This window comes from Natator depressus, chromosome 3, assembly GCF_965152275.1.
Source record: "Natator depressus isolate rNatDep1 chromosome 3, rNatDep2.hap1, whole genome shotgun sequence".
NCBI classification, from domain to species: Eukaryota; Metazoa; Chordata; order Testudines; family Cheloniidae; genus Natator; species Natator depressus.
This window is the reverse complement of record NC_134236.1, coordinates 17,684,947-17,706,316: the sequence shown is the minus strand read 5'-3', so window position 1 is coordinate 17,706,316 and position 21,370 is coordinate 17,684,947. Positions and strand designations below refer to the sequence as shown.

Genomic DNA, 21,370 nt, shown 5'->3' with positions numbered 1-21,370 from the left:
GCTCCTTAACCATTTTCTCACCAGTGTGGGGGTTGTACACCCCACCACACACCTTCAAAAGGTGAGCCTAGGAACTTAAATTCATAACTCTGCAAGACACCAAAAACTATGGACTCAACAGGGATGCTGCTTTTGTGGCTCATTAAAACAATTTTGTAACACACCACACCGCCCGCTACCCTTAATTGCCCAATTCAAACCCCTTATGCATAACATCTAGCCCTCAATTTCGCACTTCATTTCAAGGGACCACCTCCAACATGCACTACCCCTTATGCTTAACAATCTGTCCCACCTTATATTTAGCTCAGATGCTGTGATTTCCTTCCCCCATACCTGAAGAAGAGCTCTGTGTAGCTTGAAAGTTTATATCTTCCACCAACAGAAGTTGGTCCAATAAAAGATATTACCTCACCCACCTTGTCTCTCTAGTATCCTGGGACCAACATCCTATAGACTTATTAAAAACTGCCTTATTGTGAGTAAGCTCTTCAGATGGGATTTTTAGGCCCTGTCCACACTAGAGTTGTACCACTTTAACTAGACTGGTATAGTTATACTGGTACACCCCACCCTGCCATAAATGCAGTTATATCCATATAAAAGTGCTTTATACTAACATTCCTCTTCCTATAAAGGAAGAGGAATAAGCTATACTATTATAAGGCACTTTTTTTTACTAGTATAACTGCCTCCATACTCAGGGCTTTTCTGGTTTAACTATATCAGTAAATAAATCTCACCTCCAACTGAGATAGATACCTGTACAAAATCTGTATATAGACTAGACTTTCTGCTTAATCAGCAAGGGAAGAGATACTTCTAGTTTTGAAGTAGCTCTGCTTTTGATTTCATATTACTTCAGGGAATTTTCTCCTTCTCATAAAGTGTAAACTACTTCATGCATAATCAGTTAAAACTTCATGTCCACAAATTCACTTTGTTTTGCAGGTAATTAAAACGTTTCTTTGATGACACTGCCATATTGATATGACTTACTAGAGTAATGCTCTGCAGATTATTATATGCAGTATTATTTTAGAGATGTCGGTCCCAGGATATTAGAGCAGAGGTCCCTGAAGTATGGGATGCTACCCCCTAGGGGGGCGTGGAAGAATATCCAGTGGGGTACGATGGGGCCCGGGCCTGTCCCCACAGGGCACTGGCAGGGAGTGCCACCTAGCCCCTCTCCGCCTCCAGCTCTGCTCTGGTCCCACCCCAGCCACGTCCCCAGCTGCCAGCTCTGCGCCTGACCCCGGCCCCAGCCTCAGCGTAGCTCCACTCCCAGCCCTGCACCAGCCCCCTGCCTTGGCTGCGGCTCCGTTCCCGGCCCCAGACCCACTCCCATCTATGGCCCATTACCCCATCCGGATCCCATACGTCCATCTCCTCCCTCCCCCAACGAGCCACGGCCCTGCTCCTGTATTAGAGAGACAAGGTGGGTAAAGTAGTATCTTTTATGGGAGCAACTTCTGTTGGTGAGAAAGACAAGCTTTTGTGCTATACAAGGGTCTTACTTATTAGGTTATTAGGCTTATCTATCTTATAAGCATTAGTGGGAATTTGGTACCTCATTTTTCCATTTATGTGGCTGAAACCTAATTGCATGCAAATCATATGGCATACTAATTCATTTTAATACCGGGTATCTGAAATTAGAGTGAATGTAGGCACTGTATATTTCACACTCCTTTTTATAGTTTAAAGTAGAAACAGGAAAAGGCTCATTTAAGAGGAACGTGTAAGTATTCAGCAGAGGAGGAGACTGAATTTTACCCAGACTGTGAGCTCTTACTCCCACTGTTAGGGTTACTCACCCCACCAAGTAGACCCATGGAAATCATTGGGATTACTCAGGTTAGTAACTCGTCAACAATGGCAACAAGAGTTCACAATCCAGCCCTTAATCTTTTGTCAGCTTCTTATCTGACCTTTTATTAGACACACAGGGCAGATTTTCACAGCTGGGTACAAGCATTGTTCCCACAAAATGCATTTACACCCAGTGATGGGGTAGTCTGCCACTTAAAGGCACAGGTAGCATTGCCTTTTAAGGGCTTGAAAGGGTCTACCTCCTATCTTCTTCTACCTTTGGTCCCATCTCTATGGGGTCGGCTCTTTGCATCCTCCTCCATTCCAGTCTGTATTGAAGCAGTTCCTTGGAAATGCTGCAACTAATATATATAAAATATGGACCTAAGGGGGACATGGAGAGAAAGCAGTCTGTTGTGATAATTGGACCTACAGATTTACCATAGAATAATAGAATATCAGGGTTGGAAGGGACCTCAGGAGGTCATCTAGTCCAACCCCCTGCTCAAAGCAGGACCGATCCCCAATTAAATCATCCGAGACAGGGCTTTGTCAAGCCTGACCTTAAAAACTTCCAAGGAAGGAGATTCCACTACCTCCCTAGGTAACGCATTCCAGTGTTTCACCACCCTCCTAGTGAAAAAGTTTTTCCTAATATCCAACCTAAATCTCCCCCACTGCAACTTGAGACCATTACTCCTTGTTCTGTCATCTGCTACCACTGAGAACAGTCTAGAGCCATCCTCTTTGGAACCCCCTTTCAGGTAGTTGAAAGCAGCTATCAAATCTCGCCTCATTCTTCTCTTAACGTCTTAACATCAGACTAAACATCCCCAGTTCCCTTAGCCTCTCCTCATAAGTCATGCGTTCTAGTCCCCTAATCATTTTTGTTGCCCTCCGCTGGACTCTCTCCAATTTATCCACATCCTTCTGGTAGTGTGGGGCCCAAAACTGGACACAGTACTCCAGATGAGGCCTCACCAATGTCGAATAGAGGGGAATGATCACGTCCCTCGATCTGCTCGCTATGCCCCTACTTATACATCCCAAAATGCCATTGGCCTTCTTGGCAACAAGGGCACACTGCTGACTCATATCCAGCTTCTCGTCCACTGTAGCCCCTCCGTCCTTTTCTGCAGAACTGCTGCAGAGCCATTCGGCCCCTAGTCTGTAGCGGTGCATTGAATTCTTCCGTCCTAAGTGCAGGACTCTGCACTTGTCCTTGTTGAACCTCAGATTTCTTTTGGCCCAATCCTCCAATTTGTCTAGGTCCCTCTGTATCCTATCCCTACCCTCCAGCATATCTACTTCTCCTCCCAGTTTAGTGTCATCTGCAAACTTGCTGAGAGTGCAATCCACACCATCCTCCAGATAATTTATGAAGATATTGAACAAAACCGGCCCTAGGACCGACCCTTGGGGCACTCCACTTGATACCGGCTGCCAACTAGACATGGAGCCATTGATCACTACCCGTTGAGCCTGACAATCTAGCCAGCTTTCTATCCACCTTATAGTCCATTCATCCGGCCCATACTACTTTAACTTGCTGGCAAGAATACTGTGGGAGACCATGTCAAAAGCTTTGCTAAAGTCAAGGAACAACACGTCCACTGCTTTCCCTTCATCCACAGAACCAGTTATCTCGTCATAGAAGGCAATTAGATTAGTCAGGCATGACTTGCTGACTGTTCCTTATCACTTTCCCCTCCTCTAAGTGCTATACCATAAGTATAGGCTCAATTGTAAATGTGTATGAAAGTTCATAAGCTGTTACAATAACCTATAATAAATGTTGGTGGAAAGTAGGTCAAGTTGCTTTCAATAATGAATGTTATAAGCAGGTGCAAAAGAACCAGACTAAACTAGTCCAGATGAAAAAAGGCCACGCTGATATGATTCAAGGATTATGCTGAAGTCCACCTTGGTGAAAACAGAAGGTGTGGAACTGGAAATTAATGAACCAAGATTTCTGTGTTGGATATTGGGCCTAACTGGTGGACAAAATAATGAGGGGATGGGCTATTTCAGCCATCGCTGCCTTTTGGTCCTTAAAGAAAGGCTTTGGGGGGAGAAAGAAGATGTAAGAACAGATGCAGACTGTTGGAGTGAGCTTCACCATCATGGCTGCCACCCCCACTGTTTCCTGGGACCCCAGGCCTTCGTGATCCTGAGAGGTGTCCTGACCAGACCAGGCCAGCGAGAGGGATCCAGATGACATTGCCAGCCTTACCAGCTCCACCTAAATCCTAAACACCAGCTGCGATGAAGCAGGATCAAACTCAACAGCAGCTCCAGCCCATCCCAACTAGCTACTTTGCTTTTACCCAAAAGGACAATTATTACCTTATTATTATTATTCGCTTATGCTCAAATAAATTGGTTAGTGTCTAAGGTGCCACAAGTACTCCTTTTCTTTTTGCGAATACAGACTAACACGGCTGCTATTCTGAAACCTACCATCTAAGACTATCAAAAAAGGGGGCTTTTCCTCCTCCGAGTGTGTGTTTGCTGGGAGGGCAGTGTGAGAGCCTGAGCGAGTGCCGGATTGGCTGGTAGCCTGCAGGGGGCGGGCATTGGGGCTGTCTGTTTCAGGGAAGCCTGGCTGTTTAAAAATAGCCAGAGCTTCGTGAACCGGCTGAGCAGAGCAGCACACAGCAGGAGTTTGCCTGGGAGTTCGCCTGGAGTGAGCCCAGTGAGGCTTACATCTTGCCAGCTTCTCTGAGGAAGCTCATAGTAGGAAGGTGATATGGAAGGGGGGGGTTCAGCTGTTGTGACCTGCACTGGATGTGCCATGTTTGTCTTTCTTCCACAGGACAGAAGCGACTTTGTCTGTACAAAGTGCAAGCTGGTCTCCATATTGGAAGAGAAGATTGAAGGTCTGGAGCAACAGATAACGACCCTGCGTTGCATACGAGAAACTGAGGATTTTCTGGACAAAAGTCAGGATATGCTTCTACGGGCACAAAGCTCTAAAGATTTAGAGCAGGTTGCACAGCGGAGCCAAGAGGCCAGTGAAGAAGCTTGGCAACATGTGACCTCCAGAAGAAGGGGGAATGTCCGGGTTTCAGCAACGCGGACACAGGTAACTAACCGCTTTCATGTTCTCTCCACTGGTCCACTCTCCGCATTAGTACCTGATGATACGTCTGAGGGAAGGGAGCAGAAGGAGACTCCGCTGGTTGGAAGGCATGAGATGCACTGTCCTGAGATGGGGGGTTCCACGACCACCTCTCCCAAGAGAAGGAGGCGGGTGGTGGTGGTCGGGGACTCTCTTCTCCGGGGGACTGAGTCATCTATCTGCCGCCCTGACCGGGAAAACCGAGAAGTCTGCTGCTTGCTAAGGGGCTAAGATTCACGATGTGACAGACTGCCGAGACTCATCAAGCCCTCGGATCGCTACCCTTTCCTGCTTCTCCATGTGGGCACCAATGATACTGCCAAGAATGACCTTCAGCGGATCACTGCGGACTACGTGGCTCTGGGAAGAAGGGTAAAGGAGTTTGAGGCGCAAGTGGTGTTCTCGTCCATCCTCCCCATGGAAGGAAAAGGCCAGGGCAGGGACCGTCGAATCGTGGAAGTCAACAAATGGCTACGCAGGTGGTGTCGGAGAGAAGGCTTTGGATTCTTTGACCACGGGATGGTGTTCCATGAAGGAGGAGTGCTGGGCAGAGACGGGCTCCATCTTACGAAGAGAGGGAAGAGCATCTTTGCGAGCAGGCTGGCTAACCTAGTGAGGAGGGCTTTAAACTAGGTTCACCGGGGGAAGGAGACCAAAGCCTTGAGGTAAGTGGGAAAACGGGATACCGGGAGGAAGCACAGGCAGGAATGTCTGTGAGGGGAGGGCTCCTGCCTCATACTGAGAATGAGGGGCGATCAGCAGGTTATCTCAAGTGCTTATATACGAATGCACAAAGCCTTGGAAACAAGCAGGGAGAACTGGAGGTCCTGGTGATGTCAAGGAATTATGACGTGATTGGAATAACAGACTTGGTGGGATAACTCACATGACTGGAGTACTGTCATGGATGGTTATAAACTGTTCAGGAAGGACAGGCAGGGCAGAAAAGGTGGGGGAGTAGCACTGTATGTAAGGGAGCAGTATGACTGCTCAGAGCTCCGGTACGAAACTGCAGAAAAACCTGAGTGTCTCTGGATTAAGTTTAGAAGTGTGAGTAATAAGAGTGATGACATGGCGGGAGTCTGCTATAGACCACCGGACCAGGGGGATGAGGCTTTCTTCCAGCAACTCGCAGAAGCTACTAGATCGCACGCCCTGGTTCTCATGGGTGACTTTAATTTTCCTGATATTTGCTGGGAGAGCAATACAGCGGTGCATAGACAATCCAGGAAGCTTTTGGAAAGCGTAGGGGACAATTTCCTGGTGCAAGTGCTAGACGAGCCAACTAGGGGGGGAGCTTATCTTGACCTGCTGCTCACAAACAGGGAAGAATTAGTGGGGGAAGCAAAAGTGGATGGGAATCTGGGAGGCAGTGACCATGAGTTGGTTGAGTTCAGGATCCTGACATAGGGAAGAAAGGTAAGCAGCAGGATACGAACCCTGGACTTCAGGAAAGCAGACTTCAACTCCCTCAGGGAGCGGATGAGTAGGATCCCCTGGGGGACTAACATGAAGGAGAAAGGAGTCCAGGAGAGCTGGCTGTATTTCAAGGAATCCCTGTTGAGGTTACAGGGACAAACCATCCCGATGAGTCGAAAGAATAGTAAATATGGCAGGCGACCGGCTTGGCTTAATGGTGAAATCCTAGCGGATCTTAAACATAAAAAAGAAGCTTACAAGAAGTGGAAGGTTGGACATATGACCAGGGAAGAGTATAAAAATATTGCTCGGGCATGTAGGAATGAAATCAGGAGGGCCAAATCGCACCTGGAGCTGCAGCTAGCAAGAGATGTTAAGAGTAACAAGAAGGGTTTCTTCAGGTATGTTGGCAACAAGAAGAAAGCCAAGGAAAGTGTGGGCCCCTTACTGAATGAGGGAGGCAACCTAGTAACAGAGGATGTGGAAAAAGCTAATGTGCTCAATGTTTTTTTTGCCTCTGTCTTCACTAACAAGGACAGCTCCCAGACTGCTGCGCTGGGCATCACAACATGGGGAGTAGATGGCCAGCCCTCTGTGGAGAAAGAGGTGGTTAGGGACTATTTAGAAAAGCTGGACGTGCACAAGTCCATGGGGCCGGACGAGTTGCATCCGAGAGTGCTAAAGGAATTGGTGGCTGTGATTGCAGAGCCATTGGCCATTATCTTTGAAAACTCGTGGCAAACGGGGGAAGTCCCAGATGACTGGAAAAAGGCTAATGTAGTGCCAATCTTTAAAAAAGGGAAGAAGGATGATCCTGGGAACTACAGGCCAGTCAGCCTCACCTCAGTCCCCGAAAAATCATGGAGCAGGTCCTCAAGGAATCAATCCTGAAGCACTTACATGAGAGGAAAGTGATCAGGAACAGTCAGCATGGATTCACCAAGGGTAGGTCATGCCTGACTAATCTAATCACCTTCTATGATGAGATTACTGGTTCTGTGGATGAAGGGAAAGCAGTGGATGTATTGTTTCTAGACTTTAGCAAAGCTTTTGACACGGTCTCCCACAGTATTCTTGTCAGCAAGTTAAAGTAGTATGGGCTGGATGAATGCACTATAAGGTGGGTAGAAAGTTGGCTAGATTGTGGGGCTCAACGGGTAGTGATCAATGGCTCCATGTCTAGTTGGCAGCCGGTGTCAAGTGGAGTGTCCCAGGGGTCGGTCCTGGGGCCAGTTTTGTTCAATATCTTCATAAATGATCTGGAGGATGGTGTGGATTGCACCCTCAGCAAGTTTGCGGATGATACTAAACTGGGAGGAGTGGTAGATACGCTGGAGGGCAAGGATAGGATACAGAGGGACCTAGACAAATTGGAGGATTGGGCCAAAAGAAATCTGATGAGGTTCAATAAGGATAAGTGCAGGGTCCTGCACTTAGGATGGAAGAACCCAATGCACAGCTACAGACTAGGGACCGAATGGCTAGGCAGCAGTTCTGCGGAAAAGGACCTAGGGGTTACAGTGGACGAGAAGCTGGATATGAGTCAGCAGTGTGCCCTTGTTGCCAAGAAGGCCAATGGCATTTTGGGATGTATAAGTAGGGGCATAGCGAGCAGATCGAGGGACGTGATTGTTCCCCTCTATTCGACATTGGTGAGGCCTCATCTGGAGTACTGTGTCCAGTTTTGGGCCCCACACTACCAGAAGGATGTGGATAAATTGGAGAGAGTCCAGTGGAGGGCAACAAAAATGATTAGGGGTCTGGAACACATGACTTATGAGGAGAGGCTGAGGGAACTGGGATTGTTTAGTCTGCAGAAGAGAAGAATGAGGGGGAATTTGATAGCTGCTTTCAACTACCTGAGAGGTGGTTCCAGAGAGGATGGTTCTAGACTATTCTCAGTGGTAGAAGAGGACAGGACAAGGAGTAATGGTCTCAAGTTGCAGTGGGGGAGGTTTAGGTTGGATATTAGGAAAAACTTTTTCACTAGGAGGGTGGTGAAACACTGGAATGCGTTACCTAGGGAGGTGGTAGAATCTCCTTCCTTAGATATTTTTAAGGTCAGGCTTGAGAAAGCCCTGGCTGGGATGATTTGATTGGGGATTGGTCCTGCTTTGAGCAGGGGGTTGGACTAGATGACCTCCTGAGGTCCCTTCCAACCCTGATATTCTACGATTCTATGATTCTAAAACTCTCTCCAGCTAAAGGGAATGAGAAATGTTGTTAAAATGAGTCTTACAGTATATTTTACGTTTCAAGTGCTTCAACTGTTTTTGCTTCTTCTCCGTATCTCTAATAAAACATTAATTTTTTTAATGGCATGTTTGCCCTGGTGTTAAGCAGGCTGAGGTCTCTATATATCAAACCCCGGACCTTATTTAGCACTGTTTAATGTTGTACAATGACTGGGTTATGTTTACACCTTTGGCCAATATATTCTATCTAAATTAATACAACAGCTCCTAGGAACGATTCGTGCTTGGAAGCAAATTCTATCACTGTACCTTTAAGGATCCTGGGCCAGGAGTTTTGCAGAGAGGGTGAGCCAAGATTCCTCTCTCATCCAACCAATGGGGAATGAGCTAGGAGAGGGGCACTAGCATATATACTGCCTATTCCCTCCAGGGCAAACACCAGGGATATCGGCAGAGAAACACTGTCCAGCTGAGTGCCCTGAAGGCTAATTAAGGAGAAGGGAGCAGCTGAGGGAGCAGCTGACAAAGGCCTTACAATAGAGTATCCCACAACTCAGCTGCAGGGAAGAGAGCTGTGTACAAGACAATTTTATTAACATGACCCAACTCCAGAGAAGAGAGCCGTTTAAGGGGAGAGAGAGAGAGGCTAAATTAATGCAGCCACACTCCAAGGAGAAGAGCTTAGGGAAAGACTGAAAAGGAATAATCTAGGCCTAGTCTACTCTACAGTGTTAGATTGACATAAGGCATTTTATGTTGACCTAACTCTGTAAGCATCTACACTACAATGCAGCATCCACCGATGTAACTCGCCCACTATATCGACTTAACTCCACCTCCTCGAGAGGCGTAGTGCGTAGGTCAATATAGTTAGGTCAACACAGTGTCAGCATAGACACTTACATCAACTGTTGCTGCCTTTCAGAAGCCAACCCACAATGCCCCACACTGACAGTTAAACCGGTGCAATCGCTCGTGGGGAGGATGCACACCACTGACCCAAATAGCACAGTGTGGATATGCAAAAGGGATTTAATTACAGCGGTAGGTGTACGTTGACATAACTTAGGTTGACTTAATTTTGTAGTGTAGACTTGCCCCTAGAGAAGGAACTGGGAAGGGTTCCACAAACAGGCTGGCTACAGATGCAGGAAAGAAGTCTCATGAAGGAAGGAAACAGAGATCACTAGTTGGACTAGGCCTGCGATGATGACTGTCCCCAGGTGTATTTGTGGCTCTGGCTAGACTAGAGAGCTTACAGTGGAGCATCTACACTGATGCAGCTGCACCTCTGTAAGCTCCCTAGTGTAGCTGCGTTAAGCTGTTGGGAGAGAGCTCTCCCATTGGCTTAATTAATCCATCCCCAATGAGCGGCAGTAGCTATGTCAGCAGGAGAAGCTCTCCTGCTGATATAGCACTGTCCACACTGTCGCTTAGGTCGGAGTAACTTACGTCACTCAGAGGGGTGGCTTATTCCCACCCCTGAGTGACGTAAGTCATACCAACATAAGTGGTAGTGCAGACATAGCCTGAGTGAGCTCCTACGTAGGCTGATGGCTCTTGTTAATAGTAAGTGCAACCCTTGAAAAGGGTGTGCTCTTTGATAAAAAGATTTGTGTGGGCTTGTTTATAAGCTGGGTGAAGGGAAGTGTGGTGCCACTCTTAACTGAAAGGGGGTACACCGCTGTGACCCCATGTCATCACACACCCACAAAAGGAATTGGGTAATTGTGCACAAACATTCATTTTGTACAAGTAAAGCTTTTCAATATGAGACACATGTGCCTGTTTTGCATGTCCAACAGGTTTGCCCTTCCCTGCATTTAAAACTTGAATTGCAATTCATTGGTTTGCAAATGCATTTCAGCATTATATTCTCGCTAATCACCTGACTCTCTTGCACTGGCTTTCCACTGACTTTAGTAGCCACTTGCGACTGACAAAGGTGTAAGTGGGATGAGACTCAGGTTCATTATCGCAGGGCCTTTGGCAATCTCTCAGACCACGTAGCAGTTTTTGAAACTCCTTCACATACTCTCCATGTCCATCGTGAATCAATAGAAGTCACATTGTTCTACAGTGTCATCCTCATCTGCTTTCCGTGAGGGAGGGGCCCACTCCAAATACCCCTTAGAAACTTAGGGTGGTTTGGATCTGGACTTGAGCTTTGTGACTTAGAATCATAGGCGTAGGGCTGGACGAGACCGTGAGAGGTTGAATCCCATCCCCCTAAGTATACCTAGATCACCCCAGACAGGTGTGTCTCTAGCCTGTGCTTCTGACCTGACACCTTTACAATACAGCTCTATAATTCTGAGGTAACTTCTTTCAGTCTCTTTCTTTAGGTGGCATTTTGGACTCTGGCATTTATACTATCCCACCCTTCTATTTACAAGAACATCATGGAGGACCTCATTTCTGTTTTCGGCAAAGCAGGTAATAAACCAGAAATAAGTGACTGTTGTATTCTAGAATACACATTTAAAAAATAACAATCTGTTCTGAATTTGTACAGGGCCAGGCCCAGTGGGGTCCGACTTCATGACTGGGGTTACTAGGCATAACTGCAATACAAATAATAACTGGCCAAACCCTGAGATCTTTACTCAGGATTTGCTCATCCTTACTCAAGCAAACCTACCTGTTGATGTCAATGCAAGAAATAAATAAAAATTGAGTAAGAACTCAGCAAGGATCTAAGGATTTGGCTCTTCAGGCTCAGGCCTAGCATTTGGGTGAAGTCTCATATCTTCTAAGGGCTTTCTTGTCAAAGGAATGATTCTGACTTGAAAGCTGTTTCAAATGGTTATACTCCATTGACTTCAGTGGAGTTACTTCTGGAAATAATGTTTGAAGCATTATTAAGGCCAGTGCCAGAGAAGCGGAGAGAATTCAGGACATCCTGGCTCAAAGCCCCATGTTTAATATATGATCATGTCTTTTAGGAAGCATTACTCACTCGTTCTCCTCAAGTCCATGGAAGGGTGGACAGATATGCCTGTAATGGCTGTGCTCATTCCTGAAGGCAAATTCCTTGTGTCCCTGTTGTATTTGGGCTGAGACTGCTCTGATCTTGCTTCCATTGACTCACTCAGAACTGGAAAGCAGGATTTTCTTAGTCAAGGAAATTTACTTGTGGAACTCCCTTGTATTGGAGGTCTACCTGTCTTCATTGTTGGCTGCGATCAAGGCATGCTGCAAGTCCTACTTGTTTTGGTCTGTTTACCTGAACTATTTATGCCCCCATCATGTTTGGATTTATTTAGCATTTGCCAAAGTCTCTCTTCCCATTTTGTGTGTGTGCCCAATGGGAACCTTTGTGTATAGCTGGTTTTTCTGAAGGTTATTGTGTGCCATTGGGCCACAGAGTATTTCTGCGATGTTGCCTTGCTGTGCATTTGGTCTGGCTGCCTTTCCTTTTTCCATGTTGTATCATCTCATGTTGTCATTCCTGCAGCGTGCTTCGTTGCCTTCAATAGACACCTTATAAACTGCTTCCATTTTTAAAACTGTCCTGAGAGTTAGTGAGCCTAACATAGTATGTAAAAGTAAGATCCAATAACTTACCCAAGTTATCGTCTTACAATGGACTCTATGAACATAACAAACCTAAGGAAATAAAATAAAGAATAGGGTGGGCACTGAAGTGCTTAATTATTAATACTATTTTTAGTGCCCAAAACTGTGCTTGGATGCCCCACAGAACAAGTCGAAGCTGCTGCCCCAAAGAGCATGCCATCTAAGTTCAGTGTGACACAGCAAGTCAGGGTCATAACACAGATACAATGAAAGAGTAGGGGAGCAGAAACACGCAGATAACAGGGTCATGTGATTAGGCAGTAAGGAATGTAACATATTTAAGGTTCTGCGAATTTAGACGGGTTTTAAAAATAGGTTCAGTGAGATTCTGCACAGCAATAATACCTTCTGTAACACTTTTTATCAGCAGATCTCAAAGCGCTTTACAAAGGAGGTCAGTATCATTCTCCCTATTTTGCAGATAGGGAAACTGAGGCACGGAGTGGTGAAGTGACTTGCCGAATGTCACCCAGCAGGCCAATTGCAGAGCTAAGACTAGAACCAAGGTCTGCTGAAGCCCAGTTCAGTGTTTCATTCACTAGGTCTCAGTATCCATCTACATACATCGTTTAACACGGTTTAAAACTAGAACTGGTCAAAATTTTACATACACCTCAAAAATTACCATTTTTCATCAATATTTTGTCAAGTTTTTGTTGAGCTATCACAAGTCTGAAACTTGTTGACCAGATATATTTGAAACCCTTACATGCTAAAACAATACCAAAGTGGCTTAGCCATCCAGAGTATAAAACTGTTTGAGGAATGCATTCTAGACAACACTGAAAATTCTAGAGGCACTCTACCAGAAGTCCTCTAGCAAAACATTTCAGTGCATGATGAAATCTCATAACCCATGTGAAATCTTGTACTTCTTACTATCTTATTCATACATTATTATTTCTTATAATGCAACAGGTAAAGAGAATATTGAAATATCTGAAGATGACCTTAAGAAGCTTATCTTAATTAAATGGTGCACTTTGGAAGCCATACGGCTAAGGTCTCCAGGTGCAATCACTAAGAAAGTGGTGACTCCAATAAAAATTCAGGTAGGTTTGTTTTTATGAGGCTGTCATAGTACACTGTAATCCTTCTAGAAGTCACCATCCCAAATGTATCTGGACATAATAAATTAGGCATAGGGAACCCCAATCCTTATTTAAATCAGGATACTCAGGAATCTCCTAAACAAACATTTGGGAGAAAAGCTATCTTGGGTAAAGAAGTGGCACTACCCCCCATTCAGGACATAATCCAAAGGTCATTTGACTTCAACAGGAGTGTTTCTGTGGATCTCACTAGGTTTCAGATCAAGCTCTTAATGAGAGGACTACCTAGGTTTACAATCCACTTCTGAATACAGTCCTTCAGCAAGAACCAGGGAAGACCAGATTTAACATTCCTGTTACATCTAATGTTAAAAAACCAACTTCAGGCCTTTCTTATATGTAATAAAGAAGCAGCAACAACAACAAAAGGTGCAAACCCATTTTCCCCTTGCATCACATCCTTAATACACCCAATAGTGCTTTACCAGCTGCACTTCCTCTCTAGCAAGGTCTTTCATTCTGTTTTTGGTGAACCAGCAGCATTCATAATAGTATGTTTTGGGAGCAGACTGAACTTGCAATTATTTGTTTCTTTACTTCAGAATTGTTTCTCTTGCTTTTAGACTTTCACCATCCCTGCAGGTGACATGCTGATGTTGTCTCCATATTGGGTGCACAGGAATCCAAAATACTTTCCAGACCCTGAAACATTCAAACCTGTAAGTTGCCTCTTTTGATGTATTTATTTTGCTCTCTCTTCTCCTTTTTGCATGTAATTAGATCCAAAACATATTGTTGAGTGCATCTTCCTTTAAGGTTGCTTTCAGGAAGATATTAATCCTATCCCTAGAATACTCACTATATGGATTAATGCCCTAGTATTTATAGGGGAAGAAAGCATGCACAAAGAAGAGGGACCTGCTGGAATGAGCAAGATCCTCCAGTTCAAGAACATATTTATGTTTAAAATATTTTTGTGTAATCACCGCCACTCTGAAGTAGCAAATTGTATCTTGCTGGTAAATTGCAAATACGTATAGGACTTGATCCAAAGCCCATTGAAGTCAGTCAATTAAAAGACTCCCATTGACTTGCACTGAGCCTGGTCTGAAGCCCAGTGATTCCTCCACCTGACATCTGTTTTATACCTCATCTGCATTGTCTTCGAGTCCCTCCTCAAAACTCTCCTTTGCCATGGTACCTACAAAGAACTTGCATCAATTAGGCTGCTGGTGTGCTGTGACCACTGCCTATCACCAATATGAGAGAGACAAGGTGGGTGAGGTAGCATCTTTCATTGGACCAACTTCTGTTCGTGAGAGAGACAAGCTTTTGAACTTACAGAGAGCTCTGGTCCATGACTCTTAGAAGACAGGATGAAAGTATCAGAGGGGTAGCCACATTAGTCTGGATCTGTAAAAGCAGCAAAGAGTCCTGTGATACAGGAGGGCCAATGAGCAGTGGTAGAGTGGTCAAGGGGAAATATATAAGCCCTAGGCTAATTAAGGCGTGGTTCCCTGTAGACTAGGGAGGGTTGCTACAGGTTAATTGGAGCACCTGTGGTCAATTAAACCCTGTCAGGAACCTAATAAAACCCCCTGCTTCAGGCAGTCATGGGGAGAGGAGGAAGGAGAGAGGATTGGAGTGTGTTGAGAGATTTGGAAGACCTACAAACTGAAGTAAGGGAGACTAGCAGAACAGGGAGACTCCCTTCCCCTCAGTATTTAAGGACCAAGGGTCAGGGGGATGAGGGTAAGAAACCTGTGGGGGTTGAGAGGGCCTGGGACTCGGAGGAAGGAGCAAACCCAGACCCCTCCCTTGCTTCCCTTCTCTACCACCTTCCTGGGCTAGTAGTGGGGTCCTCAGCACCCAAGAGCAGGGGCAAAGGGTGGCATCTTAGCCCCTCCCCAAGAAAAGCACAGGACCCACCATATGAACATTGGCCATCTTGCCACACACCTTGTAGACTAACAGATGTATTAGAGCATAAGCTTTTGTGGGTGAATACCCACTTGGTCGGATGCATGTATGAAAGATCCTATGCATAATTAAATTTGCATTTCCTGGTATTACCTTGCAATTCAGGGAGAACTAAGGACAAAGTGTGAGCCTTCACTCTGAATCAGCTTGCTTCAGTGAGGTAAGGGCTAGATTTAAAGGCACTTAGGTGCTTTTGACAATCCAACTAGGCACCTTACCTGCATGTTTAGGCACCTAAGTGCCTAAATCCTACTTGGCACCTTCCTGCTCCTTTAGGGGCCTAAATGTCTTTGTCAATCTGGCCCTAAATTCCTGTCTTTAAATGGGCTTGACTAAATTACCTCGTTTACAAATCCATATGCTAGCAACACAGTGGCCAAGTAATCTTAACAGGTTGAAGGGAGCTTTATATGCCAGGATTAGCTGTCCCAGGTCATTTTTAGCCTGGAAAAATAATGTTAAGCTTATTTATACAAGGCTGATTTGGAAAAAAAATGTTTTCTTCCCACAGGATCGTTGGAAAGAGGCAAATTTAGAGAAGAATGCTTTCTTGGACGGCTTTGTGGCATTTGGAGGAGGGAAGCATCAGTGTCCAGGAAGGTCAGTGAAACAGCTGGGGTTTATTTATTCCTAAACCCTGCAGAGAACAGCTTCCTCACTGTGGGGCTCTTTTTTTTTTGGTCTCCAGATGTATTGACATTGGTCAGCGATCAGTAGTTCAATAATCTTTGGGCCTTGCCCGAGTTGGTCTGATAAGAAGTTGCACACATAGGAAAGAGAGTTAACTGTGAGATAATAGAGTCTGAGACCAACATTTTCAGGGTTCTGCATCTTGGGAGACAGAAGTCAGCCCAGTTCTGCTGCTCTCCCAGCATCTTTTCATCAATAGAAGGCTATTTCAATTACAGGGCATGCTAGTCTAACCACGTGGGATTGTGGTGGTCATAAATTCTGTCACTGATCTAAGGAATGTTTCTCCAGTCTAAACCTCTTCTCTCATTCCTCAGATAAACTAGGCTCCTTGCCTATCAGTCCAATCATATCACACCCCTCTTTGAATATCTTGACTGGCTCCCCTAAGTTTAAATGTCTTGTACTTGCCTTCCAGGCCCTTTAAAACTATGCCTTGTCCCATGGCACAGATGTCATCTCCATCATATCCCCTTTCACTCCTTCAGCAAGCCTTGATGCCTCCTTCATGCCCACTTCTTTGTTCCATGCTGTCCCCCACCCATTCATGGAACAAGCTCCCCATCCCAGAGAGCTAGCTGCCCACATCTGATGATCTTCAAATACGTAAAAGGTTCTTATAAAGAGGATGGTGATCAATTGTTCTTCACAGCCACCCAGGGTAGGTCAAGAAGTGATCGGCTTAAACTGCAAGAAGGGCGATTTAGGTTAGTATGCTGGGATGTGTACCCCACACTGGTATAGAAAGGGTTAATTGGAGCCAGAGCACAATCAGTCCACCTGGAGGATGGGCTAGGCCCAATTACTGATTAATCCCATCTGGGGTTTACTATAAAGGGAAGAAGCCAGATGAGAGGGCAGTAGAAAGGAGAATTCTGAATTCCCTCCCTGCGCAATAGAGAGGTCTGTAGGAAGACTACTGCTAGGCCAGTGAAGGACTTCATGGCAAGAGGGGGAGAAGGAAGCAGAAGCTCAGGGGCAGAGCTACTCTTGGTACCCTCTCCTGTGTCTCTCCCAGCCTCTTGCCACAGCTCTCTACTCAGAAGTTCCTGGGGTACAGCAAACTCTGGTGATTAGCCTTGATAAAAGGGCAGGATCTAGACCTTCAGTCAGAGAGCCCCTGGAAAGGGTTTGACTGAGGAAGAGAGCATAGCCTAGCGGGAGGGAGCTGAAAATTGAAGCCTGAAGAGGAAGAAGTGGTTTAAGTTTATATTTTTATTTGAGACTTACTGGGGAACTGCATGGGGGAGCCATGCAAGCCCCCAACCTCTAAGAAGAGTGAGTATTTAGAGGTCATGGAACCTGGGAAGAGTATAGAAACACAGTGGGCCCAGAAGAGGGCTATGGAGAAGGCCTATAGGCAGGCTGAGATAGGAAGAAGCCCAGGAAGGCAGTGGAGTCCAAGGGAGCAGAACTTGCCTGCTTGCTACAGTGTTGCTGGGCTGGAACCAAGAGGAAAGAGGGGAACCCAGGGTCTACCCCCTGTCTAATGTTCTCTTTTGCAATGCAGTGACATAGATCCTTAAGGAAAAGGGAGGAGATGGAGAAAGAAGATGAGAGAATGCAGGGCAAAGGGGAATGTGTCACATTTTGGGGTGCAATCCACACTAGTGAGGGGTTGTCACCACCTGCAACTTTGGGTGCCTCTCAATGCTTTGCTGTTGTAGCTCCCAAAGGGGGCCACTCACAAACAGCCAGACTGCATGCAGGTCACACCCTGAATGGCTGTGTATAGCTGTAGCCCTTGTCCAACATCTCTAACTCCAGCAGCCGTTCAGCAACACTCCAACCACACCCTGGCTTCCACCAGCCTTGGTTACAACTTGAAGGGTGATGCCAACACACTCCCAATCCTGAATTTTCCCCAAAATGTGTTCTGCATTGTCCAGCCTTCTCCTGGGCAGCTCAAAAATTAGAGGTCCGTTGCCCCTCTAAAGGGTCAATATGCAACAGTTTCCTACTTCACCTGGAGTTACTCAAATAGCTCAGTTTAAACCCAATGCTGGATTAGTTTTTTTGATTAAAAAATAAAACAAGTTTAACTACAAAGAGATTTTAAGTGAGTACAAGTATCCAGCATTAAAGCCAGAAATGGTTAGAAGAGAAATAAAGATAAGACTCTTTCTAGTAGCTAATCTTACCTTGAACCAAATCTAGTTTTTTAAAAATCCTTACCACAGATGCCCAGCAACATGGCTGACCAAATTCTCGATCAGGTCCACCCCAAAGTCAAAGGGCTGGTTTCTTTGTCTTGGGGTGTTTTTACCCCTGAGTTTTATAGTCCAGTGCCCCTTTGAAATGCATTTTCCTCTGGGTTACTATTAGATAAAGTTCCTTCCCACTGCATGGACGGAGACATGGAGTCTTGTGGTGAAAGAGGTTCCATGCTGTTCCTTGCTAAAATGCAGATTGAGCTGTTCCTGCCCCTTTTGCTGTCAAAAAAAGGCCAATGGACAGGTGATTGCCAATTAATCTGGCCAGAGGCATCAGCTTGTCCTTTATCTTTGGAAAAACCAGTTTATCTGCCTTGCAGTCTTGAGGACCTTTTTTACTACTTGTATGTAAATTGAGCTAAGCAAACATTTCTTTGTTTAGGACAGATCTGTTTAACAACTTCTGCCTAGTCAGGGCTGTGTGGGTTTGAACACATGCTACCATCCTCAAATACAGGGAATGCATAACATTACATATAATTAAAAAAAAAAATGAGGAGTACTTGTGGCACCTTAGACTAACAAATATATTTGGGCATAAGCTTTTGTGGGCTAAAACCCACTTCATCAGATGCATGCAGTGAAAAATACAGTAGGAAGATATATATACACAGAGAACATGAAAAAATGGGTGTTGCCATAGCAACTGTAACGAGACCAATTAAGGTGGGCTATTACCAGCAGGAGGAAAAAACCTTTTGTAGTGATAATCAGGATGGCCCATTTCAAACAGTTGACAAGAAGGTGTGAATAATAGTAGGGGTGGGGAGAAATTAGCATGGGGAAATAGTTTTTACTTTATGTAATGACCCATCCACTCCCAGACTTTATTCAAGCCTAATTTAATGGTGTCCCATTTGCAAATTAATTCCGATTCTGCAGTTTCTCATTAGAGTCTGTTTTTGAAGGTTTTTTGTTGGAGAATTGTGACTTAGGTCTGAAATTGAGTGATCAGGGAGGTTGAAGTGTTCTGACTGGTTTTTGAATGTTATAATTCTTGATGTCTAATTTGTGTTCATTTACTCTTTTGTGTAGAGATTGTCCAGTTTGGCCAATGTACACGGCAAAGGGGCATTGTTGGCACATGATGGCATGTATCACATTGGTAGATGTGCAGGTGAATGAGCCTCTTATGGTGTGACTGATGTGATTAGGTCCTATGATGTCCCTTGAATAGATATGTGGACACAGTTGGCAACAAGCTTTGTTGCAAGGATAGGTTCCTGGGTTAGTGTTTTTGTTGTGTGGGGTGTGGTTGCTGGTGAGTATTTGCTTCAGGTTGGGGGGCTGTCTGTAAGTGAGGTCTGGCCTGTCTTCCAAGATCTGTGAGTGAGGGATCATCCTTCAGGATCAGTTGTAGATCCTTGATGTGCTGGAGAGGGTTAAATTGGGGGCTGAAGGTGACTGCTAGTGGCTTTCTGTTACTTTCTTTGTTGGGCCTGTCCTGGAGTAGGTGACTTCTGGGTATTCTTCTGGCTCTGTCAATCTGTTTCTTCTCTTCAGCAGGTGGGTACTGTAGTTTTAAGAATGCTTGATAGAGATCTTGTAGGTGTTTTTGTCTCTGTCTGAGGGATTGGAGCAAATGCGGTTGTATCTTAGAGCTTGGCTGTAGACGATGCATCGTGTGATGTGGTCTGGATGAAAGCTGGAGGCATGTAGGTAAGTATAGCGGTCAGTAGTTTACCGGTATAGGGTGGTGATGTGACCATCGCTTATTAGCACTGTAGTGTCCAGGAAGTGGATCTCTTGTGTGGACTGGTCCAGGCTGAGGTTGATGGTGGGATGGAAATTGTTGAAATCATGGTGGAATTCCTCAAGGGCTTCTTTTCCATGGGTCCAGATGTCATCAATGTAGCGCAAGTAGAGTAGGGGTGTTAGGGGACAAGAGCTGAGGAAGCGTTGTTCTAAATCAGCCATAAAAATGTTGGCAAACTGGGGCCATGTGGGTACCCATAGCAGTGCTGCTGACTTGAAGGTATACATTGTCCTCACCCACAACTATTTCACATTTGGGGACAAAGTCACAAAGTTCAGCCACCAGGTTTGCCATGACATTATCGGGGATACTGTTCCTGACAGCTTGTAGTCCATCTTTGTGTGGAATGTTGGTGTAGAGGGCTTCTACATCCATAGTGGCCAGGGTGGTGGTTTCTGGAAGATCACCAATGGATTGTAGTTTCCTCAGGAAGTCAGTGGTGTCTCAAAGATAGCTGGGAGTGCTGGTAGCGTAGGGCCTGAGGAGAGAGTCTACCTAGCCAGACAGTCCTGCTGTCAGGGTGCCAATGCCTGAGATGATGGGGCATCTAGGGTTTCCAGGTTTATGGATCTTGGGTAGCAGACTACCCCTGGTTGGAGTTCTAGGGGTGTGTCTGTGCAGATTTGTTCCTGTGCTTTTTCAGGGAGTTTCTTGAGAAAATGGTGTCGTTTCTTTTGGTAACCCTCAGTGGGATCAGAGGGTAATGGCCTGTAGAAAGTGGTTTTGGAGAGCTGCCTAGCAGCCTCTTGTTCATATTCCAACCTAGTCATGATGACACCCATTTTTTCATGTTCTGTGTGTGTGTGTGTGTATATATATATTTCCTACTGTATTTTCCACTGCATGCATCCAATGAAGTGGGTTTTAGCCCACGAAAGCTTATGCCCAAATATATTTTAGTCTCTAAGGTGCCACAAGTACTCCTCGGTTTTTTTGCTGATACAGACTAACACAGCTGCTACTCCGAGACCTTACATATAATGTTACTACAGTAGAACCTTGGGAATGGAGGTTGTTCATAACTCTGAAATGTTCACAACTCTGAACAAAACATTAAATGGTTCTTTCAAAAGTTCACAACTGAAAATTGACTTAATATAGCTTTGAAACTTTACTATGCAGAAGAAAAATGCTGATTTCCCTTTATTTTTTTATAATTTACATTTAGTACTGTATTTGCATGTGTGTGTCTTCTGCTGCCTGATTGCATACTTCCAGTTCCAAATGAGGTGTGTCATTGACTGGTCAGTTTGTAACTGAGGTACTACTTTACATACATTTCACCATGATGATATTGACCAGTGAGTTGTTAGTTTTCAAATGATACCTGATAAGGCATATTTTGTACAAAGATTATTACAGTAGTGTGTAGGGTGTGAATACAGGGTGCATTTGGTCACAATGTAATAATGGCTGTGCTTGCTGTGATACAACAGGTAATATTTACATATCATTTCTATCCACATATCTGAAAGCACTTTCCAAGGTGTGTAACACTATCCCCATTTTGCAGGTGGGCAAAAGGGTCCTGAAAAGCTGTCCCATGTCAATCA

The 21,370-nt window shown here is 45.1% G+C and overlaps 1 protein-coding gene across 2 annotated transcripts in view; it reads left to right on the top strand.

The window, feature by feature from the left end:
- Positions 1-21,370, top strand: part of LOC141984428 (24-hydroxycholesterol 7-alpha-hydroxylase-like) — a 57,711-nt gene that overhangs the window by 28,023 nt on the left and 8,318 nt on the right. The window contains exons 7-11 of one of the 2 annotated variants that reach the window (XM_074947479.1): positions 4,628-4,897; positions 10,893-10,983; positions 13,045-13,178; positions 13,802-13,897; positions 15,670-15,758. In XM_074947479.1, coding sequence (XP_074803580.1) covers positions 4,628-4,897; positions 10,893-10,983; positions 13,045-13,178; positions 13,802-13,897; positions 15,670-15,758 — 680 coding nt within the window. The remainder of the gene's footprint in view (positions 1-4,627; positions 4,898-10,892; positions 10,984-13,044; positions 13,179-13,801; positions 13,898-15,669; positions 15,759-21,370) is intronic. The other variant, XM_074947481.1, reaches the window with a different exon arrangement.